We start from the raw sequence: 26,332 nt of genomic DNA, 5'->3' as shown, positions 1-26,332 counted from the left end.
AGAAAGAAAGATGAGAAAGGAAGGAAGAGAGTGATGTCATCGGGTGGGAAAAATCACGATATAGCGTTTTGCGAAATCCAATGAATCTAATCTAATCTAATCTTTATATTAATGGGGTTTCTTTTAAATATGAGGTCTTACTTAGTTTAGACTATACAGTAGAACCCCGACTTACGAGACTAATTGGTTCCGGAAGGAGGCTCGTAAGTCGGAACGCTCGTATGACGAAACATTGTTTCCCATAGGAAACAATGTAAAGTCAATCCGTGCAACAACAAAAAAACCCGCTGCCGCCGAACGCGGAAGTTAGCGTTCGGCTTCAGGAGACAGCTGCAAAGCGGCGCGGGTGTTTTAAAACGTCGCAGCCGGCCTGGGGGGTTCGGGGGCTTCCCCCCGAGCCCCCCAGGCCGGCTGCCACGTTTTAAAACACGCGCGCCGCTTCGCAGCTGTCTCCTGAAGCCGAACGCTAACTTCCGCGTTCGGCTTCAGGAGACAGCTGCGAAGCGGCGCGGGTGTTTTAAAAGGTTGCAGCCGGCCTGGGGGGCTTGCCAGCACCCCCCCGAGCCCCCCAGGCCGGCTGCAACCTTTTAAAACACGCGGGATACGAGCGCCAAGGAGCTGTCTCCTGAAGCCGAACGCGGAAGTTAGCGTTCGGCTTCAGGAGACAGCTCCTTGGCGCTCGTATCCCGAATGCAAGCTCGGGAGGCGAACAAAAATGTCGCTCCCCTCCCAGCTCTTATCTCGAGTAGCTCGTAAGTAGAGCTGCTCGTATGTCGAGGTTCCACTGTATTCAACTTCTTTTTTATTGCTTTGTATCTATTTGTATTTATATTATTATTGTAAGCAATGACTCCCTGAATCCTTCGGGATTGGGCGGCATAGAAGTCAAATAAATAAACGAACGAACGAATAAAATGAAATGAAATAATAAAATAAAATAAATATAATATAATATAATATAATAAATAAAATAAATAAAATAAAAAATAATAAAATAAAATATAAAATAAAATAAAAAATAATAATAAAATAAAATAATACAATAAAATAAAATAAATTATAAAATAAATAAAATAAAATAAAATAAAAACATCCCTAGGTGCTGTGCAAAATTAAGGGAGGCCTTAAACCAGATGTCTTTGAAGTTGGCAACTTTTAAGACTTGTGGACTTCAACTCCCAGAATTCTCCAGCCAGCTATGAATTCTGGGCGTTGAAGTCCACAAGTCCTAAAACTGCCAAGTTTGGGGACCCCTGCCTTAAACCAAGGATCAAGCAGTAGGTACAAAGCACCTTAGGAAAGAAATAAAATATGGAAAGGAGCAGGGACCTTTGGGGTGACAACATGGGTGAAGACATCTCAAGAATTTTGGTGAATCAGGGCAATGGTCCTAGTGGAATCCTGCCTCAACCAGTTTCACCGGAGCTTTTAGTAAAATTCAAAAATTAGCCCCAATTTGTTCTCAGTTGCTGCTTCCTGTTTTTGACCTGTTCTAAATATCTTATATACCTGCGTGCAGAACAATGGCTGACGTCCGTGAATGAGTGGGAGCCTTTTTTTTTTAAAGGTTTCTGAGCTTGACTGAGAAATGGAAAAAAACCAGAATGCCTTAGCAAATCCCTTCGGCCCCATGGTCAAGAGGACTAAATAGGGAGTGCCTTTGAAGCGAGACAAGGGCCAAGCCTGACTTCAAAGACATGATCTCCTTATCTTAAGCCACTGGCCATTAACCACCGCTGGTGGCTTTGAACTCCCAGCTACCTCTAGCAAAAAATCCTCTCTTTCTGACCATCCTGAATTGCTGACCGATGAAGTAAGCAAGTTTTGCTTTAGTGGTTAGGCCAGGCCGAGTTCTAGTCCTGCCTTAAGCCTGAAAGCCAGCTGGGTGATTTTGGGCCAATCGCCAGGAGAATGTGAGTTCTAGTGCTGCCTTAGGCATGAAAACCTGTATGCCACACACACCTTACATATATTTCTGTTTATATTTCTATTTGTGTGTGTGTGTGTGTGTGGATTTTTTGCTAGAGGTAGCTGGGAGTTCAAAGCCACCAGCGGTGGTTAATGGCCAGTGGCTTAAGATACGGAGATCATGTCTTTGAAGTTTATTCATTCATTCATTCATTCATTCATTCATTCATTCATTTATTTATTTATTTAGATTTGTATGCCGCCCCTCTCCGCAGACTCGGGGCGGCTCACGGCAGGACACAACAATTCATGACAAATCTAAATATAATTTAAAATATTTAAAAAACTCCATTTACTAAGCAAACATACACACAAACATACCATGCATAAATTGTACATGCCCGGGGGAGGTGATTCAGTTCCCCCATGCCTGACGACAAAGGTGGGTTTTAAGGAGTTTATGAAAGGCAGGGAGAGTAGGGGCAGTTCTAATCTCTGGGGGGAGTTGGTTCCACAGAGTCGGGGTCGCCACAGAGAAGGCTCTTCTCCTGGGTCCCGCCAAACGGCATTGCTTAGTCAACGGGACCCGGAGAAGGCCCACTCTGTGGGACCTAACCGGTCGCTGGGATTCGTGCGGCAGAAGGCGGTCCCGGAGATATTCTGGTCCGATGCCATGAAGGGCTTTATAGGTCATAACCAACACTTTGAATTGTGACCGGAAATTGATCGGCAACCAATGCAGACTGCGGAGTGTTGGTGTAACATGGGCATATTTGGGAAAGCCCATGACTGCTCTCGCAGCTGCATTCTGCACGATCTGAAGTTTCCGAACACTCTTCAAAGGTAGCCCCATGTAGAGAGCGTTACAGTAGTCGAACCTCGAGGTGATGAGGGCATGAGTGACGGTGAGCAGTGACCCTGGTCCAAATAGGGCCGCAACTGGTGCACCAGGCGAACCTGGGCACTATGAACTATGAACTGTTTTATTGTGTTGTGAGCCGCCCCGAGTCTACGGAGAGGGGCGGCATACAAATCTAATAAATGAAATGAAATGAAATGAAATTTTTGATGCGCAGAGGAAATCTCAGATTAAATTAAAATTTAATATCACTTGCTGCTTTTGGCAGAGGGGAAAGAAATCACAACCGAAGCTAGAAGTGGAATAACCTAGGCAGGGGTAGGCAAAGTTGGCTCTTCTCTGACTTGTGGACTTCAACTCCCAGAATCCCTGAACCTATCATGCTAGCACAGGAATTCTGGGAGTTGGAGTCCACCAACTTTGCCAACCCTTGACCTAAGGGAGTCTGCTATTTATTTACTTACTTACTTACTTACTTACTTACTTACTTACTTACTTACTTACTTACTTACTTACTTATTATTTAGATTTGTATGCCGCCCCTCTCCGCAGACTCGGGGCGGCTCACAGCAAAACAAAACAATTCATCACAAATCTAAATTGAAGTTAAAATATTTAAAAACCCCATTTGCTAAACAAACATACATACAAACATACCATTCATAAATTGTATATGCCCGGGGGAGATGTCTCAGTTCCCCCATGCCTGACGACAAAGGTGGGTTTTAAGGAGCTTACGGAAGGCAAGGAGAGTAGGGACAGTTCTAATCTCTGAGGGGAGTTGATTCCAGAGGGCTGGGGCCGCCACAGAGAAGGCTTTTCCCCTGGGTCCCGCGAGATGACATTGTTTAGTCGACGGGACCCGGAGAAGGCCAACTCTGTGGGACCTAACCGGTCGCTGGGATTCGTGCGGCAGAAGGCGGTCCCGGAGATATTCTGGCCCGGTGCCATGAAGGGCTTTAAAGGTCATAACCAACACTTTGAATTGGGACCGGAAACTGATCAGCAGCCAATGCAGGCCACGGAGTGTTGCAGAAACGTGGGCGAATCTTGTCTTGCAAGCCCATTCGTGGAATGCGGTGGGATTTCTTCCCTCCGAGCCCCACGCCTCTCTTCCCAACTCCCCATACCTGCTTGGGGACTGCCAACTTTCCATCCGCCTCCTGCTCCATTCCATTCCTCTGTGGTTTGCAAGCAGGGAAAAAAGAATTCTTGGGCTGGGAGGGGTTGTCTGGTTCCGCCCCTCCCTCCGGGGTTTGTGTTGTTTAAAACAAAAAACCCCACAAAACCTCAGTGACAAGCAGACCAAACTCTTCCGACAGCTCGGCCTGGGCTCACGGCCCTTGGGCTGCCAGTTAAACCGGCTTCCTGCCTTATGCAACCCGGTTGGGAGGCCTGGATTGCAAGGCGGCGTTTGGAAAGTAGGGGATGGGTCAAAACGGAAGGGCCAGGGGACTCGGGCACTTAGCGAGTGTCGAGAAGAAAGAAAAAGCTGAAGGAACAAGCCAAATGCAAACGCTTTTATTTCTGCTTGGAAACCACTTCTGGGCTTTGTGCTTGAGGAGGGGGAAACAATGAAACTTTGATTTTGATATGTTTTTGTTATTGTTGTTGTAGTTGTGGAAATGGCTAGTTAATACAATTATGTAAAAGTAAAAAGTTGATATCTATCTATCTATCTATCTATCTATCTATCTATCTATCTATCTATTATCTATCTATCTATCTCTATCTATCTCTCTCTCTCCCTCTCTCTATATATCTATCTATCTGTCTGTCTATCTATCTATCTCTATCTATCTCTATCTATCTATCTATCTATCTATCTCTATCTATCTATCTATCTATCTATCTCTATCTATCTATCTATCTATCTATCTATTATCTATCTCTATCTATCTCTATCTATCTATCTATCTATCTATCTCTATCTATCTATTTATCTATCTATCTCTATCTATCTATCTATCTCTATCTATCTATCTATCTCTATCTATCTCTCTCTCTCCCTCTCTCTATATATCTATCTATCTGTCTGTCTATCTATCTATCTCTATCTATCTCTATCTATCTATCTATCTATCTATCTATCTATCTATCTATCTCTATCTATCTATCTATCTCTATCTATCTATCTATCTATCTATCTATCTATTATCTATCTCTATCTATCTCTATCTATCTATCTATCTATCTATCTATCTCTATCTATCTATCTATCTATCTCTATCTATCTATCTATCTATCTATCTATCTATCTATCTATCTCTATCTATCTATCTCTATCTATCTATCTATCTATCTATCTATCTATCTCTATCTATCTATCTATCTATCTCTATCTATCTATCTATCTATCTATCTCTATCTATCTCTATCTATCTATCTATCTATCTATCTATCTATCTCTATCTATCTATCTATCTATCTATCTCTATCTATCTATCTATCTATCTATTATCTATCTATCTATCTATCTCTATCTATCTCTATCTATCTATCTATCTATCTATTATCTATCTATCTCTATCTCTATCTATCTCTCTCTATCTATCTATCTATCCATCTATCTATCTCTATCTCTATATCTATCTATCTATCTCTATCTATCTATCTATCTATCTATCTCCCCTATATGGGTGGTCCTCGATTTACAACAGTTCATTTAGCGACTGTTCAAACTTACAAGGGCACTGGGTGGGGGGAAAGTGAGTTAGGGCCGTTTTTCACAGTTTCCAGCATCCCTATGATCACGTGATCAAATTTCAGATGCTTGTGAACGGATTCACACTTATGACCGTTGCTGTGCCCCAAGGTCACATCGTCCCCTTTGGGGATCTTCTGACGAGTAAAGCCAATGGGGAAGCCGGGTTCCCTTAACAACCGGGTTACTGTGTGTTCGGAAACTTCAGATTGTGCAGAATGCAGCCGCGAGAGCAATCATGGGCTTTCCTAGATATGCCCATGTCTCGTCAACACTCCACAGCTTGCCGATCAGTTTCCGGTCACAATTCAAAGTGTTGGTTATGACCTACAAAGCCCTACATGGCATCGGACCAGAATATCTTCGGGACCGCCTTCTGCTGCACGAATCCCAGCGACCGATCAGGCCCCACAGAGTTCGCCTTCTCCGGGTCCCGTCGACTAAACAATGCCGTCTGGCGGGACCCAGGGGAAGAGCCTTCTCTGTGGTAGCCCCGGCCCTCTGGAATCAACTCCCCCCAGAGATTAGGACTGCCCCCACCCTCCTTGCCTTTCGAAAGCTCCTGAAGACCCACCTATGTCGCCAGGCATGGGGAAGTTAATATACCGTTAGCTACTACGGTTTTATGTATGGTCTCTTAGGTTGTGTGATTGTATTTATAATAAGGGTTTTAAATTGTTCTTTTAAAATTAGATTTGTACATTGTGTATTGTTGTTGTGAGCCGCTCCGAGTCTTCGGAGAGGGGCGGCATACAAATCTAATAAATAATAATAATAATAATTATTATTATTATTATTATTATTATGTCAATACAACACAGCAAACGAGATCACTATGCTGGATTTCATATTTCATCACCAGTCGGGCGCTTCCCAAGCACCTAGACTGCGTGATGTAGCGGAGAATTATGTGTGCCGATCCCAGTAAAGCGGCCTTTTGCAATTGACAGATGGAGATTTTGTCAATTCCAATGGTTTTCAAATGTCCGCTGAGATCCTTTGGCACTGCGCCCAGCGTGCCAAGTACCACTGGTACCACTTTCACGGGCTTCTGCCGGAGTCATTGCACCTCGATTTTTAGATCTTCGTATTTCACTAATTTCTCCAGCTGCTTCTCCTCAATTCTGCTGTCTCCTGGGATTGCGATGTCGATGATCCATACTCTCTTTTTCTCCACGATCACAATGTCTGGTGTGTTATGCTTCAGAATTCGGTCAGTCTGAAGTCGGAAGTCCCACAGTAGTTTTGCTTGCTCATTTTCGACCACTTTTTCGGGCTTATGATCCCACCAGTTCTTTGCCACTGGGAAATGGTAGTTCCGGCACAAGTTCCAGTGGATCGTCGGTGCCACATCATCATCATTATTATTATTATTATTATTATTATTAATTACTGACTTATCTACTGTAGCGAGTCACTTAACAACGGTGGCAAGAAAGGTCGCGAAATGGGGCAAAACTCACTTAACAAATATCTCGCTTACCTTTGGGCCTCAGTGGTGGTCGTAAGCCGAGGACTTTAACAGCAGGAAACGTACGGAACCCATAGAGACTGAATGTCTAGGAAAGCCGCCTTTGGAATTAAACCTATCCTGGCTTCTTGCTTTGCTCGCGGCGTTTGCACAACACGCCAAACCCTTCCTTGACCCAGTTAAGCTTGTCCCGTGCGGGAGGCCCTGTTGTCTTCATCAATATGCAAAATACCACCTCGCGCCTCTTTTGTGAATGGATGGCTGACGCCCAAGGTTCTCGGGTTGTATTTACTGATTTATAATTTAAAGATATGCCAGGCCGCTTGGAACCGGCGCTGGGCAGCTTCCATCTCTCTTGACGTTCCGCAAGTAGGATTAGAGCAACGAGCACAATGAATTAGCTGCCAGTTGTGTCAGAGGTCGTGTGCATAGAAATGTTGTAAGAGGGTGCTTCATGCAGCTTCTAAAGTCCTGCGCCACAATTCAAAGTGTTGGTCATGACCTTTAAAGCCCTGCATGGCATTGGACCAGAGTACCTCCGGAACCGCCTGCTACCGCACGAATCCCAGCGGCCGATAAGGTCCCACAGAGTTGGCCTCCTCCGGGTCCTGTCGACTAAACAATGTCGTCTGGCGGGCCCCAGGGGAAGAGTCTTCTCTGTGGCGGCCCCAGCCCTCTGGAATCAACTCCCCCCCAGAGATTAGAACTGCTCCCACCCTCCTTGTCTTCCGTAAACTACTTAAGACCCACCTATACCTATGGGGGATTTGAGACATCTTCCCCCCAGGCTTATTATAATTTATGTTTGGTATGTATGTGCTGTTTGGTTTTTAATTATGATAGGGTTTTTAGTTTTTTTTTAATATTAGATTTGTGCCAGTATAATATTGTTTTTATCGTTGTTGTGAGCCGCCCCAAGTCTTCGGAGAGGGGCGGCATACAAATCTAATAAATTATTATTATTATTATCATTATTATTATTATTATTATTATTATTATTATTTTTAGTGGCTGAAAAAAGCCCCCACCTCTCTATAGTTGTATCTGATAAACACATAGAAGATTGACGGCAGAAAAAGGCCTCATGGTCCATCTAGTCTGCCCTTATACTATTTCCTGTATTTTATCTTAGGATGGATCTATGTTTATCCCAGGCAGGTTTAAATTCAGTTCCTATGGATTTACCAACCGAGTCTGCTGGAAGTTTGTTCCAAACATCTCCTACTCTCTTAGTCAAATAATATTTTCTCACGTTGCTTTTGATCTTTCCCCCAACTAACCTCAGATTGTGCCCCTGTGTTCTTGGGTTCTCTTTCCTATGAACAAAATCTCACTGCCAACCCCACTCAGTAAAAGACCATGGGATACTAATATCAAATGATCTAAGTGCCAAAGCCCACTGCAACAATATCACCAAAAAGGCTTCTAGAGTGGTTAACCTGATCCTACGCAGCTTCTGCTCTGGAAATCTCACGCTACTCACCGGAGCCTACAAAACTTTTGCCAGACCCAACCTTAGAGGTCAGTAAGGGGCGTGCATAAGTGCACCAGTGTGCCTTCCGTCCCCTGTCCAATTGTCTCTCCTTGTCTCATTTATCTTTTCTTCCTTTCAAATATGTTCACCTATACTTTTATATCTTTTCTTCTATACTTTTCTTTACTTATATTATTACATATCTTTCTCTTCAATGTGTATTATGTATTGGACAAAATAGATAGATGGATGGATGGATGGATGGATTAGATACATAGATAGATAGATAGATAGATTAGATAGATAGATTAGATAGATAGATAGATAGATAGATAGATAGATAGATTAGATAGATAGATAGATAGATAGATAGATAGATTAGATTAGATAGATAGATAAGATAGATAGATAGATTAGATAGATAGATTAGATAGATAAGATAGATAGATAGATTAGATAGATAGATAGATAGATAGATAGATAAGATAGATAGATAGATAGATAGATAGATAGATAGATAGATAGATAGATAGATAGATAGATAGATACACTTCCCTCCGGAACCTTATTTAACTCTTTAACATATTTAAATGTTTCGATCATGTGTCCCCCCCCTTTCCCTTCTGTCCTCCAGAGTCCAGACTATACAGATTGAGTTCATGAAGTCAATGCTCAGAATCCCCCCAGAGAAGTCCCTGCAATTTCTCGGCAAGGTTTTTCAGAAGTGGCTTGCCATTGCTTCCTTCCTAGAGCTGAGAGAAGTTGTCTGGCCCAAGGTCACCCAGCTGACGTCATGTCTAAGGCCTTTCTCCTGCTTTCTAGCCTGGCCCCTTAACACCACTACTATGTTTCCCTGGCTGATTAATTTCCTGTATTTACACAGCATACTGAGCCATAAACCATAAAGCTATGGTTTAGATTTGCCAGGGTAATAATAGCTCAGATTAGTTAGTCGCTTCTACAAAAGGTAAAAGGTTAGACTGCAGTATTGCTGGCTAACTCTGTCCACTGTCATGAGTTTGATCCTGACCAGCTCAAGGTTGATTCAGCCTTCCATTCTTCAGAGGTCGGTAAAAAGAGGACCCCAAATTGTTGGGAGCAAGAGGCTGACTCTATAAACTATTTAAAGAAGGCCGTAAAGCACTGTGAAGTGGTATATAAGTCTAAGTGCTATTGCTATTGCCAAATGCTGATTAGTTTATGCATATTGTACGCTTGCTGTTCGACTGTGAATGAATGATTTTAATGTTCCAGGGTTTTTAGAATAGTTAGTTATATTGATTGGATTTAAATATTTACATTGTATATTGTCTTTTTTGATATCTGGTGAGCCGTCCCGAGTCCTCAGAGAAGGGCGGCATACAAATCCAATAGATAGATAGACAGACAGACGGTAGGTAGGTAGGTAGGTAGGTAGATAGATAGATAGATAGATAGATAGATAGATAGATAGATAGATAGATAGATAGATAAGAGAGATAGATAGATAAGATAGATAGGCAGATAGATAGATAGACAGACAGACAGACAGACAGACAGACGATAGGTAGGTAGATAGATAGATAGATAGATAGATAGATAGATAGATAGATAGATAGATAGATAGTCTAAGGAGAAGGGCAGCATAAAAATCAAATAAATAAATAAATTAAATAGATAGATAGATAGATAGATAGATAGATAGATAGATAGATAGATAGATAGATAGATAAGAGAGATAAGAGAGATGGATAGATGATAGATAGATAGATTAGATAGATAGATAGATAGATAGATAGATAGATAGATAGATAGATAGATAGATAGATAGATAGATAGATAGGAGAGATGGATAGATGATAGATAGCAAGATCGAAAGATCGAAAGATAGATAGATAGATAGATAGATAGATAGATAGATAGATAGATAGATAAGAGAGATGGATAGATGATAGATAGCAAGATAGATAGATAGATAGATAGATAGATAGATAGATAGATAGGAGAGATAGATAGATAAGATAGGTAGATAGATAGATAGATAGATAGATAGATAGATAGATAGATAGATAGATAGATAGATAGACAGACAGACAGACAGACAGACAGACGATAGGTAGGTAGGTAGGTAGATAGATAGATAAGATAGATAGGTAGATAAGATAGATAGATTGATAGATAAGATAGGTAGATAGATAGATAGATAGATAGATAGATAGATAGATAGATAGATAGATAGATAGATAGATAGAGTAGCCTACATTTGCTGGATTAGACTGGCACGGTTATGCATCTTAAGACAGTTTTCTCAACCTTATCAACTTTTAAAATATATGGGTTTTCAACTCCCAGAATTCCCCAGCCAAGCCATTCTGGTGAGGGAATTCTGGGAGTTGAAGTCCACCTATCTTATAGCATGTTGGCTGGGGCATTCTGGGAGTTGAAGTCCACCCATGTTAAAGTTTGAGAAACAATTCATTTGGAAGAACCCTTCCCAGGAATATAAACAAGATTGGAGGAATACACAGGACTTTCTGCTGATGCTCAGAAGAAATTATAGCCTGTTTTTCCTTCTTCCTTCTTTCCTTCCTTTCTCCGGGTCCCGTCGACTAAACAATGTCGTCTGGCGGGACCCAGGGGAAGAGCCTTCTCTGTGGCGGCTCCGACCCTCTGGAACCAGCTCCCCCCTGAGATTAGGATTGCCCCCACCCTCCTTGCCTTTCGTAAACTCCTTAAAACCCACCTCTGCCGTCAGGCATGGGGGGACTGAAACATCTCCCCCTTGCCCATGTTGTTTTGGTGTTAGATTGATTGTGTGCTTGTTTTTTAATATTCTGGGGTTGTTTTTTATGAATATTTTAGCTTAAAATTGTAATTGGATTGGTGGGTATTGGATTTGCTATTATGTATTGTTTTTACTTTGCTGTGAGCCGCCCCGAGTTTGCGGAGAGGGTTCGGCATATAAATCCAATAAATCTAATCTAATCTTCTCCTCAGCCCAAGCCAACCAAGGGCCGAATGCGAATCCACTGTCTGGAGAACGTCGACAAAGCCCTGCAGTTTTTAAAGGAGCAACGGGTCCACCTGGAAAACATGGGCTCCCACGATATTGTGGACGGCAACCACCGACTCACGCTGGGCCTCATCTGGACAATCATCCTCCGTTTCCAGGTACGTTCCGCAATGTTCCTCCCTCGTTCGGGCTTTCCTTCCTCTGAGGGCTGCAGCGAGAAATAGAAGCCAAACGATCGAGAGGGAGGCTCTTGCTCTGCCGTCATTTCGAAATCAAGTTTCTAGTTCTCATGACGGAAGAATAATTAAAAACGATCAGGGCGTGTTGAGCCTGTGGGATAAATGATTAAGGGGGAAGTCGTTTTGAAATACCCGAAGGATTGTCGCACACCCGAGGGAGTGGATTTATTTTTCTGTTTTTCCAGAGGGTGGGAATAAAATCGTTGCGTTAAAACTACAAGGGGGAAGTATCAGTCGTCAGTTTATGGGTGACTTAATGCCTAACAAGTAATTCGACTAGATGATTTATTTATTTATTTATCTATTGGATTTGTATGCTGCCCCTCTCTCCGCAGACTCGGGGCGGCTAACAACAGTAATAAAAACAGCATATCACAATCCAATATTAAAACAGTTAAAAACCCTTATTATATAACCAAACATACATACAGACAGACAGACCATGCATAAAATTGTAAAGGCCTAGGGGGAAAGAGTATCTCAATTCCCCCATGCCTGGCGGCAGAGGTGGGTTTTAAGAAGCTTACGAAAGGCAAGGAGGGTGGGGGCAATTCTAATCTCTGGGGGGAGTTGGTTCCAGAGGGCCGGGGCCGCCACAGAGAAGGCTCTTCCCCTGGGTCCTGCCAAGCGACATTGTTTAGTTGACGGGACCCGGAGAAGACCCACTCTGTGGGACCTAACTGGTCGCTGGGATTCGTGCAGCAGAAGGCGGTCCCTGAGATAATCTGGTCCGGTGCCATGAAGATCTCTGAGATCCCTTCCGAGTCAACAGAAGAATCTTTTTAAGCAATTCTCTATTAAGGGAAAAGAGACTCACCATTGTTGGCCCCTCCTTTTATAATACATTATGCAAAATACCACACAGGCAGCACCGGCGCTGCCAACTTTTTCTAGATTTGTGCTTGTTAAGCAAGTTTTAGGATGTTTTTCCCTGGCCCGCCTGATCGATGGGTGCAGAGTTTCGTCATTATTACCGTATTCCTCAGAGTATAAGATGCATTTTCCCTCACTTAAAAGAGGTTAGAAATTTGGGTGCGTCTTATACTCCGAATGTAGCTTTTACTAAGCTTTTTTTTCCCAACTCTAACGTGGTGCTAATCAGTGAAGCCATCTTCCCTGCTTTGCTTATTAGCTAAGCGCTAAGCAATCTTCCCCTTGCCTGCTTTTTTCACTCCTGCTCCCTCCGACAATCAGCTGGGCTCTAGAAGCCTTTTTTCAGCCCTAACAAGGGGCTAACGACTGAAGCCATCTCCTGTGCTTTGCTAGCCATCTTCCCTTTGCCTGCTTTTCTCATTGTTTCTCTCTCTCCGAAGAGAGTGAGAAGTGAAGTGTTTGTTAGAAACTGTTTTTTATCCCCAAGCAGAAACTGTTTTTTTATCCCCAAGCTCAAAACCAGCAAACTAATGTGCTGAGGCTGACCAAGGACTAGCCTGATAGAAACATAGAAGACTGACGGCAGAAAAAGACCTCATGGTCCATCTAGTCTGCCCTTATACTATTTCCTGTATTTCATCTTACAATAGATATATGATTAGATTAGATTAGATTTATTGGATTTATATGCCGCCCCTCTCCGAAAACTCGGGGCGGCTCACAACAAGATAAAAACAATACATAATAACAAATCCAATACCCACCAATCCAATAACAATTTTAAGCTAAAAATTCATAAAAGCAACCCCAGAATATTAAAACATGCATACAATCAATCTAACACCAAAACAACATGGGCAAGGGGGAGATGCTTCAGTTCCCCCATGCCTGACGGCAGAGGTGGGTTTTAAGGAGTTTGCGAAAGGCAAGGAGGGTGGGGGCAATCCTAATCTCAGGGGAGAGCTGGTTCCAAAGGGTCGGAGCCGCCACAGAGAAGGCTCTTCCCCTGGGTCCCGCCAGACGACATTGTTTAGTTGACGGGACCCGGAGAAGGCCAACTCTGTGGGACCAAACCGGTCGCTGGGATTCGTGCGGCAGAAGGCGGTCCCGGAGATATTCTGGTCCGGTGCCATGAAGGGCTTTATAGGTCATAACCAACACTTTGAATTGTGACCGGAAACTGATCGGCAACCAATGCAGACTGCGGAGTGTTGGTGTGACATGGGCATATTTGGGGAAGCCCATGATTGCTCTCGCAGCTGCATTCTGCACGATCTGAAGTTTCCGAACACTTTTCAAAGGTAGCCCCATGTAGAGAGTGTTACAGTAGTCGAGCCTCGGTCCAAGTAGGGCCGCAACTGGCGCACCAGGCATGTTTAAATTCAGTTACTGTGGATTTACCAACCACGTCTGCTGGAAGTTTGTTCCAAGGATCTACTACTCTTCCAGTAAAATAATATTTTCTCACGTTGCTTTGGATCTTTCCCCCAACTCACTTCAGATTGTGTCCCCTTGTTCTTGTGTTCACTTTCCTATTAAAAACACTTCCCTCCTGAACCTTATTTAACCCTTTAACATATTTTAATGTTTCGATCATGATAAATACCTAGCAGGCAGATTATTTTTTCCTCTATTTTCCTCCCTGTTATACTCTGGTGTATCTTATACTCCAAAAAATACGGTACTTTCAAAGGAAAGGGGGAAAAAAAGATACATGCACTCAGCGTGGGTAGTAAGTCTATGCACTATTTATTGAACGTTTAATAGTTTTTTATTGTCCTTCCTTCTCTTGTAGTTTAGTAGGAGCCTTAATTGCTTTTAAAATAGGAAATAATTAAATAGTATGTTTTTACCCATAAACGCTTTAATCATTTTAATCGTTATCTAGCTGAACTGTTTATAGGAATTAAAGAAAGTTGAGCTACTTGCCTAATCTGTTATCATACTGAACCTTGTGGGTTCAGTACAAAACCTTAAAATGTGACTGTGCTCCTCAACAAATCATGCAGTCTGTCATTTGTCCTTTTTGTGGCTATTCAAATAATGTGGCTTCATCCACTGAAAAAGAGTCCAAGCACCTATCTGAAAAGTTATCTTGGTCAATAAGCCACTCCCAACCCAGTCACATGACCATTAAGCCACCCCCCACCAGTCACATGATTGTCAAGCCACTCCCAGCTGGTCCCATGACTGACAACCTACAGCAGTCTGCATTGGTTGCAGATCAGTTTCCGGTCACAATTCAAAGAGTTGGTTATGACCTATAAAGCCCTTCATGGCACCGGACCAGATTACCTCCGGGACCGCCTTCTGCTGCACGAATCCCAGCGATCAGTTAGGTCCCACAGAGTTGGCCTTCTCCGGGTCCCGTCAACTAAACAATGTCGCTTGACGGGACCCAGGGGAAGAGCCTTCTCTGTGGCGGCCCCCCAGAGTTTAGAATTGCCCCCACCCTCCATGCCTTTCGTAAGCTTCTTAAAAGCTTCTTAAAACCCACCTCTGAGATACTCTTTCCCTCTAGGCCTTTACAATTTTATGCATGGTATGTCTGTATGTATGTTTGGTTTTATAATAAGGGTTTTTAACTGTTTTAATATTGGATTGTTACATGCTGTTTTTATTACTGTTGTTAGCCGCCCCGAGTCTACGGAGAGGGGCGGCATACAAATCCAATAAATAGATAGATAGATAGATAGATAGATAGATAGATAGATAGATAGATAGATAGATAGATAAAATAGTAATAGTAGTAGTAGTAGTAATAATAATAATAAATAATAATAATAATAATAATAATAATAATAATGTCCTACGTTTCCCTGTCATTAATACCAATATCATGTACAGGTATATAAACAGTGTTATTTCTTTGTATACTACCAATATGTACTTGATAAATGAATGAATGAATGAATGAACAAACAAACAAACAAACAAATAAATACAAATAAACAAATAACCAAACAAACAAATCCAATCCTACCCAGTCACATGATCATCAAGCCACACCCACACAAGAAGCCACGCCCATAGTGTGGTAGTAAAAAAAAATTTGCAGCCCTTCACGGCAGGTACTCACGCTGACTCTTTGAGTGACTCTGATCAACTGAGATTCTTTTTTGATCTTTTCTCACAGATTCAAGACATCAGCGTGGAGACAGAGGATAACAAGGAGAAGAAGTCCGCAAAAGATGCCCTCCTGCTTTGGTGCCAGATGAAGACAGCTGGGTAAGGGGATAAACCAGACAATGCAATGTAGGAGAGTCTCCCCCTTCCTGGCTAAGACCTAACTGGAATTTTCCTATCTTGCTTTTTAATGCCATAAAGAATGAGTGTTGTAGGCAGCCGGCCGTGTACTGCAGCTGCTGAAAAAGCCAATGCAATAATGTGGCGGCCCCGACCCTATGGAACCAGCTCCCCCCAGATATCAGAGTTGCCCCCACCCTCCTTGCCTTTCGTAAGCTCTTAAAAACCCACCTCTGTCGTCAGGCATGGGGGAATTGAAATATTCTTTTTCCCTAGGCTTATAAAATTTATGCATGGTATGTCTGTGTGTATGATTGGTTTCATAAATTTACATTACATTACTTTTAATATTAGATTTGTTCATATTGTCTTTTTACTGTTGTTAGCCGCCCCGAGTCTACGGAGAGGGGCAGCATACAAATCTAATAAGTACAAATAATAATTAATAATAATAATTTATTAGATTTGTATGCTGCCCCTCTCCGAAGACTCGGGGCGGCTCACAACATAACAATACTACAATACATTACAACTCTAATAATAAAATTTAAAAAGTCAATTAAAAAACATAACCAGTGTCATCAAATCGCCAACTACACAATCGTACACATTCAACCCAGTTCATCATACAACAGAGGTAAAAAAACACAATGAAGGGGGGAGGTAATCCTAGGCTGCATTAACAGTGGGATAGAATCAAGATCAGGTGAATTGTTAATACCACTTTATAAGGCCACACTTGGAATATTGCATCTATTTTTCATCCCCACGAGATAAAAAAAAGATACTGAGACTCTAGAAAGAGTGCAGAGGAGAGCAACGAAGAGGATTAGGGGACTGGAGCCTAAAAGGTATAAAGAACGGTTGCAGGAACTGGGCATGGCTGGTTTAATGAAAAGAAGGGCCAGGGGAGACAAGATCAGCAGCCTTCCAATATCTCAAGGGTTGCCACAAAGAAGAGGGAGTCTCCAAAGCATATGAGGGTAGAACAAGAAGCAATGGATGGAAACTAATCAAGGAGAGAAGCAACTTAGAACTAAGGAGAACATTTCCTGACAGAACGATTAATTAGTGGAACTACTTGCCTCCATAAGTTGTGGGTGCTCCATACTGGAAGCTTTAAAGAAGAGATTGGACAGGAATGGTTTCCTCCCTCCACACACACACACAACCTTTTGTGCATCAGGGACCAGTCCCATGGACTGGGGGGTTGGGGGGGGGGTTGGCTACCACCTGCATCCCACCATGGGGCCTTGCTTGTTTGTGTGGCCCGGTTCCCAGCATTTCATGGACTGGTGCCTTGGATTGACAACCCCACAGTGTTTGGATGAATTCACAAGACGTTGACTCCTTTTTAAAATAACTTTTTATATACTTTTAAAAAACAAAAATATTTACTTATTTACTTATTTACTTATTTACTTACTTACTTACTTACTTACTTACCTATTTACCTATTTACTTACTTACTTACTTACTTACTTACTTACTTACTTACTTACTTACTTACTTACTTACTTACTTACTTATTTACTTACTTACTTACTTATTTACTTATTTACTTACTTACTTATTTACTTATTTACTTACTTACTTATTTACTTATTTACTTACTTATTTACTTACTTACTTATTTACTTACTTACTTATTTACTTACTTATTTACTTATTTACTTATTTACTTATTTACTTATTTACTTATTTACTTACTTACTTACTTACTTATTTACTTATTTATTGTCAATTCTGAACTCTGTGGATCTGGGAGTCACATTTGCTATGAGGATGAGTGGCTTATGTGATGCTCCTCAGAATTTTTTGAAGAACGAAATGGAGTACTGTGTACAGTTCTGGTCACCGCATCTCAAGAAGGATATAATGGAACTGGAAAAGGTGCAAAAAAGGGCAACAAGAATGATCAAAGAAATGGAGCCCCTCCCTTATGTAACCAGATTGCAATGCCTCGGTCTCTTCAGCCTTGAAAGACGGCGTTGAAGGGGCGACTTGATCGAAGTGTATAAAATCATGCCTGGGATAGAAAACATGGATAGAGAAAAATTCTTTTCTCTATCACACAATACTAGGACGAGGGGGCCCTCCCTAAAGCTCATAGGTAAGAAAGTGAGGACAAATCAAGGGAAATATTTCTTCATCCAGCGGGTCATTGGTTGATGGAATTCACTTCCAGAAGAGGTTGTGACAGCTGTCAGCCTGGATAGCTTCAAGGCAGGATGAGACAGATTCAGGGATGCCAAGTGTATCGGTGGTTATTGAAACGGATGTCCAAGTGCCGCCTCTGTGTTAGTTGAGGCAGGCAGGGTTCCCTTATGTACCATTTGTTGGGGGTCAAGGGAAAGGGAGGGACTTGCCTTCTCTTTCTGCTCAAGATCCCCACGGACAATTGATGGGCCACTGTGAGACACAGAACGCTGGACTCCATGGGCTTTGGCCTGATTCAGCAGGGCTCTTCTTATGTTCTATGCCCCTGGAAGGTAAAAATTAGGGAGCCCTGCCTGCGGGGAGAGATTGATACTTAAGGTAGAAATAAAACAAAATGAATACGGAGGTTCCTTTCTTCTGTTTTTTATAGGTACCAAAATGTGAATGTCCATAACTTTACCACAAGCTGGAGAGACGGCCTGGCTTTCAATGCAATTGTCCATAAACACAGGTCAGTTGGGTGAGGTGGGATTGGAACTCACCGTTCCCTGGTGATTGGTGTAAAGTCATCCAGTTGGTTTTCATGACCGAGGCGGGACTAGAACCCACTTGTCTCCTGGTGATTGGCCCCAAGCCATAGAGCTTTCATGCCTAAGGCTGGACCAGAATTCACCCAGCTGGCTTTCATTCCTAAGGCGGGATTGGAACTCACCGTCTCCTGGTGATTGGCCTAGTTACTCAACTGCTTTCATGCCTAAGGCGGGACCAGAATTTAATGTCTTCTGGTGATTAGCACAGTCAGCTGCCTTTCATGCTTAAGGTGGGATTAGAACTTACCGTCTCCTGGTGATTGGCCCAAAGTCACTCAGCTGCCTTTCATGCCTATGGTGAGACTAGAATTCACCATCTCCTGGTGATTGTCCCAAAGTCAACCAGTTGGCTTTTATGCCTAAGGCAGGACTAGAATTCACCGTCTCTTGGTGATCAGCTCAGAGTCACCCAGCTGGCTTTTATACCTAAATCGGGACGTAAACTTATGGTATTCATCTTTCTAGCCTGGCGCGTCAACCACTAGACCAAACCTTTTTCGATTTCTCGTTCTCGCCCAGTAAGTCACTCCTTCCATATATTTGCATGAATGTGTTTTTCATGTCGGTGTCCTCAACAGGCCAGATCTGATAGACATTGACACCTTGAAGAAATGTAACGCACACTACAATCTCCAGAATGCCTTCAACGTGGCTGAAAAGGAGCTTGGCCTTACCAAACTCTTGGATCCTGAAGGTGGGTCCAGCTAGTCTTTTGTTTGGGTTGGGTCTATCTCTGAGGGATGGTTGGATCCTATTTTAACCTTTCCAAGTTTTTTTCATGCGGATAAATGGAAAGTCTATCATGGTCTTATGAGAAACTTTAGCAACTAGGAGGCAGGTCTTTAAAGCTGATTCCGCCCAACAAAGAACATGGTCCATGTCCAGTCAACGAAGCAGTGGAAGTGATGTGCCGGTGTCTGAAGGCTGTTGGGGCCTGGATGGGTGTCAACAGACTCAAACTCAACCCAGACAAGACGGAGTGGCTGTGGGTTCTGCCTCCCAAGGACAATTCCATCTGTCCGTCCATAACCCTGGGGGGGGGGATTATTGACCCCCTCAGAGAGGGTCCGCAACTTGGGCGTCCTCCTCGATCCACAGCTCACATTAGAGAAACATCTTTCAGCTGTGGCGAGGGGGCCGTTTGCCCAGGTTTGCCTGGTGCACCAGTTGCGGCCCTATCTGGACCGGGACTCACTGCTCACAGTCACTCATGCCCTCATCACCTCGAGGCTCGACTACTGTAACGCTCTCTACATGGGGCTACCTTTGAAAAGTGTTCGGAAACTTCAGATCGTGCAGAATGCAGCTGCGAGAGCTATCATGGGCTTTCCCAAAAATGCCCATGTTACACCAACACTCCGCAGTCTGCATTGGTTGCCGATCAATTTCCAGTCACAATTCAAAGTGTTGGTTATGACCTATAAAGCCCTTCATGGCACCGGACCAGAATATCTCTGGGACCGCCTTCTGCCGCACGAATCCCAGCGACTGGTCAGGTCCCACAGAGTTGGCCTTCTCCGGGTCCCGTCGACTAAGAAATGTCGTTTGGCCGGACCCAGGAGAAGAGCCTTCTCTGTGGCGACCCCGACCCTCTGGAACCAGCTCCCCCCCAATATCAGGGTTGCCCTCACCCTCCTTGCCTTTCGCAAGCTCCTTAAAACCCACCTCTGTCGTCAGGCATGGGGGAACTGAAATTTTCCCTTCCCCCTAGGCTTATAGAATTTATACATGGTATGTTTGTATGTATGAGTGGTTCTTTAAATTGGGGTTTTTTAGATTGTCTTTTAATATTAGATTTGTTTACATTGTCTTTTTATATTGTTGTTAGCCACCCCGAGTCTTCGGAGAGGGGCGGCATTCAAATATAATAGATAGGTAGATAGATAGATAGATAGATAGATAGATAGATAGATAGATAGATAGATAGATAGATAGATAGATAGATAGATAGATAGAATGAATGAATGAATGAATGAATGAATGAATGAATGGTGGAAACTGAATGAATGAAGCATTAATGTCTCTTTCTCTCTTGCCATCTCCTCTTCTCCTTGGCTTCCTACCAGACGTGAATGTAGACCAACCTGATGAGAAGTCCATCATTACTTATGTCGCCACCTACTACCACTATTTCTCTAAGATGAAGGCCTTGGCTGTGGAAGGGAAGCGGATTGGAAAGGTATCACCAGGAAGGCTGAGTCATTGAATATGTGTGTGCCACACTTAGGGTTGGGGGAATAGGAAATCCAGCCTGGGCAAATGGGAGCCGTAAAGATAGACATCCATTTGTGGGTTTGTGGCAGGCTAAGCCGCCAATTGATGAACTTAAAAGCCTAGAATCCGGCCCACAAGGCCATCTTGGAAAATGTAATGGGCCAGCCCGCGTTGCTTCGGCACGGTCTACCCAAGTGAAGATGAAACATCAGACCAGCATGGTCTACGGCTTGAGTGACATCAAGCTGGCCATACCCAGCCAGTCGGCCACGCCCAGTGAGTGGCGTCAAACTGGCTACACCCAGAGATGGGCTGCTAAGGTGGAACGGCGACGTGTTCTCGCCCCCGTGGGTCTGAATGCTAGCGGAGTCCAGCGCAATTCTGCTACTGCACTGGGCAGGTAGCAAAATCGCACGTGGACATGCAAGGGCAATGTTCTGTCGAGCTCTCTGGTAGAATCCTCCCAAAAATGCACAGGTACAAATTTCAGACACACACACACGTTTGAAAATTCAAAACAATGTTCTTTATAATGAAAATTCACTTAAACCAAGCCCACTTTTGGTATAGCCAAGAGCACTCGTCTCCAAACAAACTGGTAATTTGTACAAGTCCCTGATCAGTCCTGTGATACTTATCTTGCAGCTGTGAGGCAATTCACAGTCCTTCTTCTTTCACAAAGTGAAACACAGTTTGCCCTGGTTTAGTTTCAAAGCGGGGGAAAATCAGCACACAAAAGGTCAAAGTCAGCAAAGCAGTCACGAAACACAATGATCAGATAATCCTCCACAATGGCCAAACCCACAGGCTGCTCTTTATAGCAGCTTCACTAACTACCCCAGCCCCACCCAACCACAGGTGGCCTCATTTTCTTTGATAATAATCTCTCAGTTGTTGTTGTTGCCTATGCATCGCTCTCCGCATGCGTGGCTGTATCATTAACTCTTGTTCTGAATCCAAGGAGGAGCTAGATAATTGATCTCCTTCTGAGCTGTCTGCCCCACTCTCCTCCTCCCTGTCACTCATGTCTTCTTGGTCAGAGGAGCCTTCATCAGCAGATTCCACCGAGGGGGGCAAAACAGGCCTGCAGCATGTGGATGTCTGCCCCACATCCACAGTCCTTGGGGCAGGAGCAGGGCCAGAGCTAACCACAACCTATAATAAGCTAAAATCAAATAGTAAAACGTGAAAATATAACTCGTGCAAAGGTTTACATTAAAGCTAATGTAAGATACTGGTATAAAAGGCTTGTTTTTCCCCCTCCCAGAGTCTCCACGCGAGCCCCGGCATCCAAAACGTGCTGCATGGAGACTCCTGAGAGGGGTAGGCCAGTCCTTGGAACAACTGGATAACGTGGGGTTTTTTTGGGGTGGGGGGCAGGTGCTGGATTACGCCATTGAAGCCGACAAGCTGATAGAGAAGTACGAGACTCTGGCTTCCGACCTCCTGCAGTGGATCGAGCAGACCATCTTGACCCTAAATGACCGGAAGCTGGCTAACTGCCTGAGCGGTGTTCAGAACCAACTGCAGGCTTTTAACACCTATCGCACGGTGGAGAAGCCAGCCAAGTAAGTTTCAATAGGTTTGTTGGATGTGCTCTTGCTCCTATCGGGGCTGTCTGGAAGCACGGTGATTTTCCTAACATCCGCAAGGGTCTCGCACCAGGAGATGGAGGGGCCTTGTGTAAAACAGCTGCTTGCATTTAAACATGGGCCTGTTGGTGCCTCTGCTGCTTTTACTTACCATATTTTCCCGACTATAAGATGCACCTTTGTTTTTTGGGGGGGGAAATAAGAAAAAAAAACAGCAGCATCCATATGGCTAGCGTCCTTAGCAGACAGCTTGGAACTCGTATACAGTGTTTCCTCGGTTTTTGCGGGGGATGCATTCCGAGACCACCCGCGAAAGTCGAATTTCCGCGAAGTAGAGATGCGGAAGTAAATACACCATTTTTGGCTATGGACAGTATCACAAGCCTTCCCTTAAGACTTTAAACCCCTAAATTACCATTTCCCATTCCCTTAACAACCATTTACTCACCATTACTACTGGTACTCACCATTGAATAAGACACTTAGTGATCCTGATATTTATAAACATAATTATTTATTAACAATAATTTATTTTTTGTTATTTATTTTCAAAAATTATTGGTTTGGTGATGACATAGGACGTCATCGGGTGGGAAAAACCGTGGTACAGGAAAAAAAACTGCAAAATATTTTTTAATTAATATTTTTTTAAAAACCGTGGTATAGGTTATTCGCAAAGTTCGAACCCGCGAAAATCGAGGGAACACTGTATTAGCTTTGCAAAGCTCCATTTGAGAGGCTGTTTCAGCCTCCAAAAGTTTTTATTTATTTATTTATTTATTTTGTCCAATACACAATGAGGGTTTTAGTGGGTATATATCTATATACACATAGTAAAATACATGATGAAGGTTATGGAGGAGATACTCATAGTAAAATATATCTAAGAAAGAATAGAACATATAGGAATAGAACATATCAATGAAAGAATAGAAGAAGAGATATAATAGGAAAGTGAACACAAGAACAAGGGGACACAATCTGAAGTTAGTTGGGGGAAAGATCAAAAGCAGCGTGAGGAAATATTATTTCACTGAAAGAGTAGTAGATCCTTGGAACAAACTTCCAGCAGACGTGGTTGGTAAATCCACAGTAACTGAATTTAAACATGCCTGGGATAAACATAGATCCATCCTAAGATAAAACACAGGAAATAGTATAAGGGCAGACTAGATGGACCATGAGGTCTTTTTCTGCCATCAGTCTTCTATGTTTCTATGTTTCTATATAGGAATAGAAGAAAGGTATAGGAGATATAGGAGAGCAATAGGACAGGGGACGGAAGGCACTCTAGTGCACTTGTACTCGCCCCTTACTGACCTCTTAGGAATCTGGATAGGTCAACCGTAGATAATCTACGGGTAAAGTGTTGGGGGTTTGGGGATGACACTATGGAGTCTGGTAATGAGTTCCACGCTTCGACAACTCGGTTACTGAAGTCATATTTTTTACAATCAAGTTTGGAGCGGTTAATATTAAGTTTAAATCTGTTGTGTGCTCTTCTGTTGTTGTGGTTGAAGCTGAAGTAGTCGCCGACAGGCAGGACGTTGCAGCATATGATCTTGTGGGCAATACTTAGATCTTGTTTAAGGCGTCTTAGTTCTAGGCTTTCTAGGCCCAGGATTGAAAGTCTAGTCTCGTAGGGTGTTCTGTTATGGGTGGAGGGGTGAAGGGCTCTTCTGGTGAAGTATCTCTGGACATTTTCAAGGGTGTTAATGTCTGAGATGCGATATGGGTTCCAAACAGATGAGCTGTATTCGAGGATGGGTCTGGCGAAAGTTCTGTTGAAGAGGCTGGACAGAACTACATTCGGTGTATAAAACGCACTCAGATTTTCATTCATTTTTGGAGGGGGGGGGGGGGGGATACGTCTTATACTCCAAAAAGTATAATTTATTTTGCCCAATTTATTTTGCACTTAGGTTCACAGAGAAAGGGAATCTGGAAGTTCTGCTCTTCACTATCCAGAGTAAAATGAGAGCCAACAATCAGAAAGTTTACACACCGCGGGAAGGCCGGCTGATTTCTGACATCAACAAGGTGAGACGGTCCAATAATTTCGCAAAGGAGCGTACGGCCGTCAACGGCCTTCAGGGGGTGGGAGGGCTGTGTTTCTCTCTCCGCCAATCAGATTCTGGCTGAGTTTGCACTTTGCGCTCTCAATCACAATGTGGTTTGTTTGGTTATGCTAGTGAACCCAGGCCTGGAAGGTTGTAAACCCTCCTTTACGAGACTTCATAAAAATTGCGAGCCTCTCTTCAGTTATCCGTCCTGCCTTTTATTGCCTCTTTTAGACCAAAAAAAAAAGAAAAGTGCCAATCTTTTAGAAAAACAAGATCACAATATATTCCTGATGTCTTCCGTTGCACATTCTCTGCCACCTTGATTTTCATTTGAAAGAGAACAGCAACCCTTTAAGCAGATAAACAAAGCAAATATTATTAATAGTTGCAAGAAATACGTTAAAAATCAAGTGCCAGTGCTTCTGGATTCCAGTGGAAGCTCTCGGCTAATCATGATTAATGATTAATAGGCTAATCCACTCATTTTTGAAATCTGGGTTATAGTTAAGGCCAAGGCAGGAGACTTAACTTGATTTTGAAAAACAGGGGTTTCTAAGCACATAAAATGTTGCTCGCCTCTGAGGTGCTATTATTGTGATATTTCAACAATTCAAAGTGTTGGTTATGGCCTATAAAGCCCTTCATGGCATCGGACCAGGATATCTCCGGGACCCGCCTTCTGCCGCACGAATCCCAGCGACCAGTTAGGTCCCACAGAGTGGGCCTTCTCCGGGTCCCGTCGACTAAACAATGCCGTCTGGCGGGACCCAGGGGAAGAGCCTTCTCTGTTGCGGCCCCGACCCTCTGGGACCATCTCCCCCCAGAGATCAGAGTTGCCCCCCCACCCTCCTTGCCTTTCATAAGCTCCTTAAAAACCCACCTCTGTCGTCAGGCATGGGGGAATTGAGATATTCCCTTCCCCCTAGGCTTATAAAATTTATGCTTGGTATGTCTGTAGGCATGATTGGTTTCTTAAATTAGGGTTTTTAAATTTAACTTACACTTAAATATTAGATTTGTTTATATTGTCTTATTGTTGTTGTCAGCTGCCCCGAGTCTACAGAGAGGGGCAGCATACAAATCTAATAGATAGATAGATAGATAGATAGATAGATAGATAGATAGATAGATAGATAGATAGATAGATAGATAGATAGATTAGATTAGATTAGATTAGATTAGATTAGATAGATTAGATAGATAGATAGATAGATAGATAGATAGATAGATAGATAGATAGATAGATAGATAAATTCATTCATTCATTCATTCATTCGACTTCTATGCTGCCAAATCGCGAAGGACTCAAAGATAAAAGAAGTCGAACATTTCTAAACTAAAACATTATAAAATTAAACCCCATAAAGATTTTTTTTAAACCAGTCACTATCATACACATGCACAATATTCATAAAATTGGCCATCTAGAACAGTGTTTTTCAACCAGTGTGCCGTGGCACACTAGTGTGCCGCGAGACATGGTCAGGTGTGCCGCGAAGCTCAGAGAGAGAAAGAAAACAAGAGAAAGAAAGAAAGAGCAAGAGAGAAAGAAATAGCAAGAGAGAAAGAAAACAAGAGAGAAAGAAAGCAAGAGAGAGAAAGAAAGCACGAGAAAGAGAACAAGAGAGAAAGAAAGCAAGAGAGAGAGCAAGAAAGAAAGAAAGAAAGAGAGAGAGAGAAAGAAAGAAAGCAAGAGAGAAAGAGAACAAGAGAGAAAGAAAGCAAGAGAGAGAGAAAGAAAGAAAGAGAGAGAGAGAGGGAGGGAAGGTGGGAGAGAGAAAGACATGGAGGTAGGGAGGGAGAGAGAAAGAGAGCAAAAAAGAGGAAGGGAGAGAAAGAGGGAGAGAGAAATAGAGCGAAAGGGAGGAAGAGAGAGAATTTTTTTGTCCAAACTTTTTTTAGCCCCCCCCCCCCCCCCCCCAAATGTGCCCCATGGTTTTGTAAATG

The 26,332-nt window shown here is 42.9% G+C and overlaps 1 protein-coding gene across 1 annotated transcript in view; it reads left to right on the top strand.

Moving 5' to 3' along the window:
- Positions 1–26,332, top strand: part of SPTBN2 (spectrin beta, non-erythrocytic 2) — a 137,678-nt gene that overhangs the window by 34,077 nt on the left and 77,269 nt on the right. Inside the window, exons 3-9 of the mRNA XM_070766198.1 lie at positions 11,393–11,566; positions 15,657–15,748; positions 18,357–18,437; positions 19,095–19,210; positions 20,583–20,695; positions 22,111–22,298; positions 24,245–24,362. Coding sequence (XP_070622299.1) covers positions 11,393–11,566; positions 15,657–15,748; positions 18,357–18,437; positions 19,095–19,210; positions 20,583–20,695; positions 22,111–22,298; positions 24,245–24,362 — 882 coding nt within the window. The remainder of the gene's footprint in view (positions 1–11,392; positions 11,567–15,656; positions 15,749–18,356; positions 18,438–19,094; positions 19,211–20,582; positions 20,696–22,110; positions 22,299–24,244; positions 24,363–26,332) is intronic.

This window comes from Erythrolamprus reginae, chromosome 13, assembly GCF_031021105.1.
Source record: "Erythrolamprus reginae isolate rEryReg1 chromosome 13, rEryReg1.hap1, whole genome shotgun sequence".
Classification (NCBI taxonomy): domain Eukaryota; kingdom Metazoa; phylum Chordata; class Lepidosauria; order Squamata; family Dipsadidae; genus Erythrolamprus; species Erythrolamprus reginae.
This window is presented reverse-complemented; position numbering and strand designations above follow the sequence as displayed.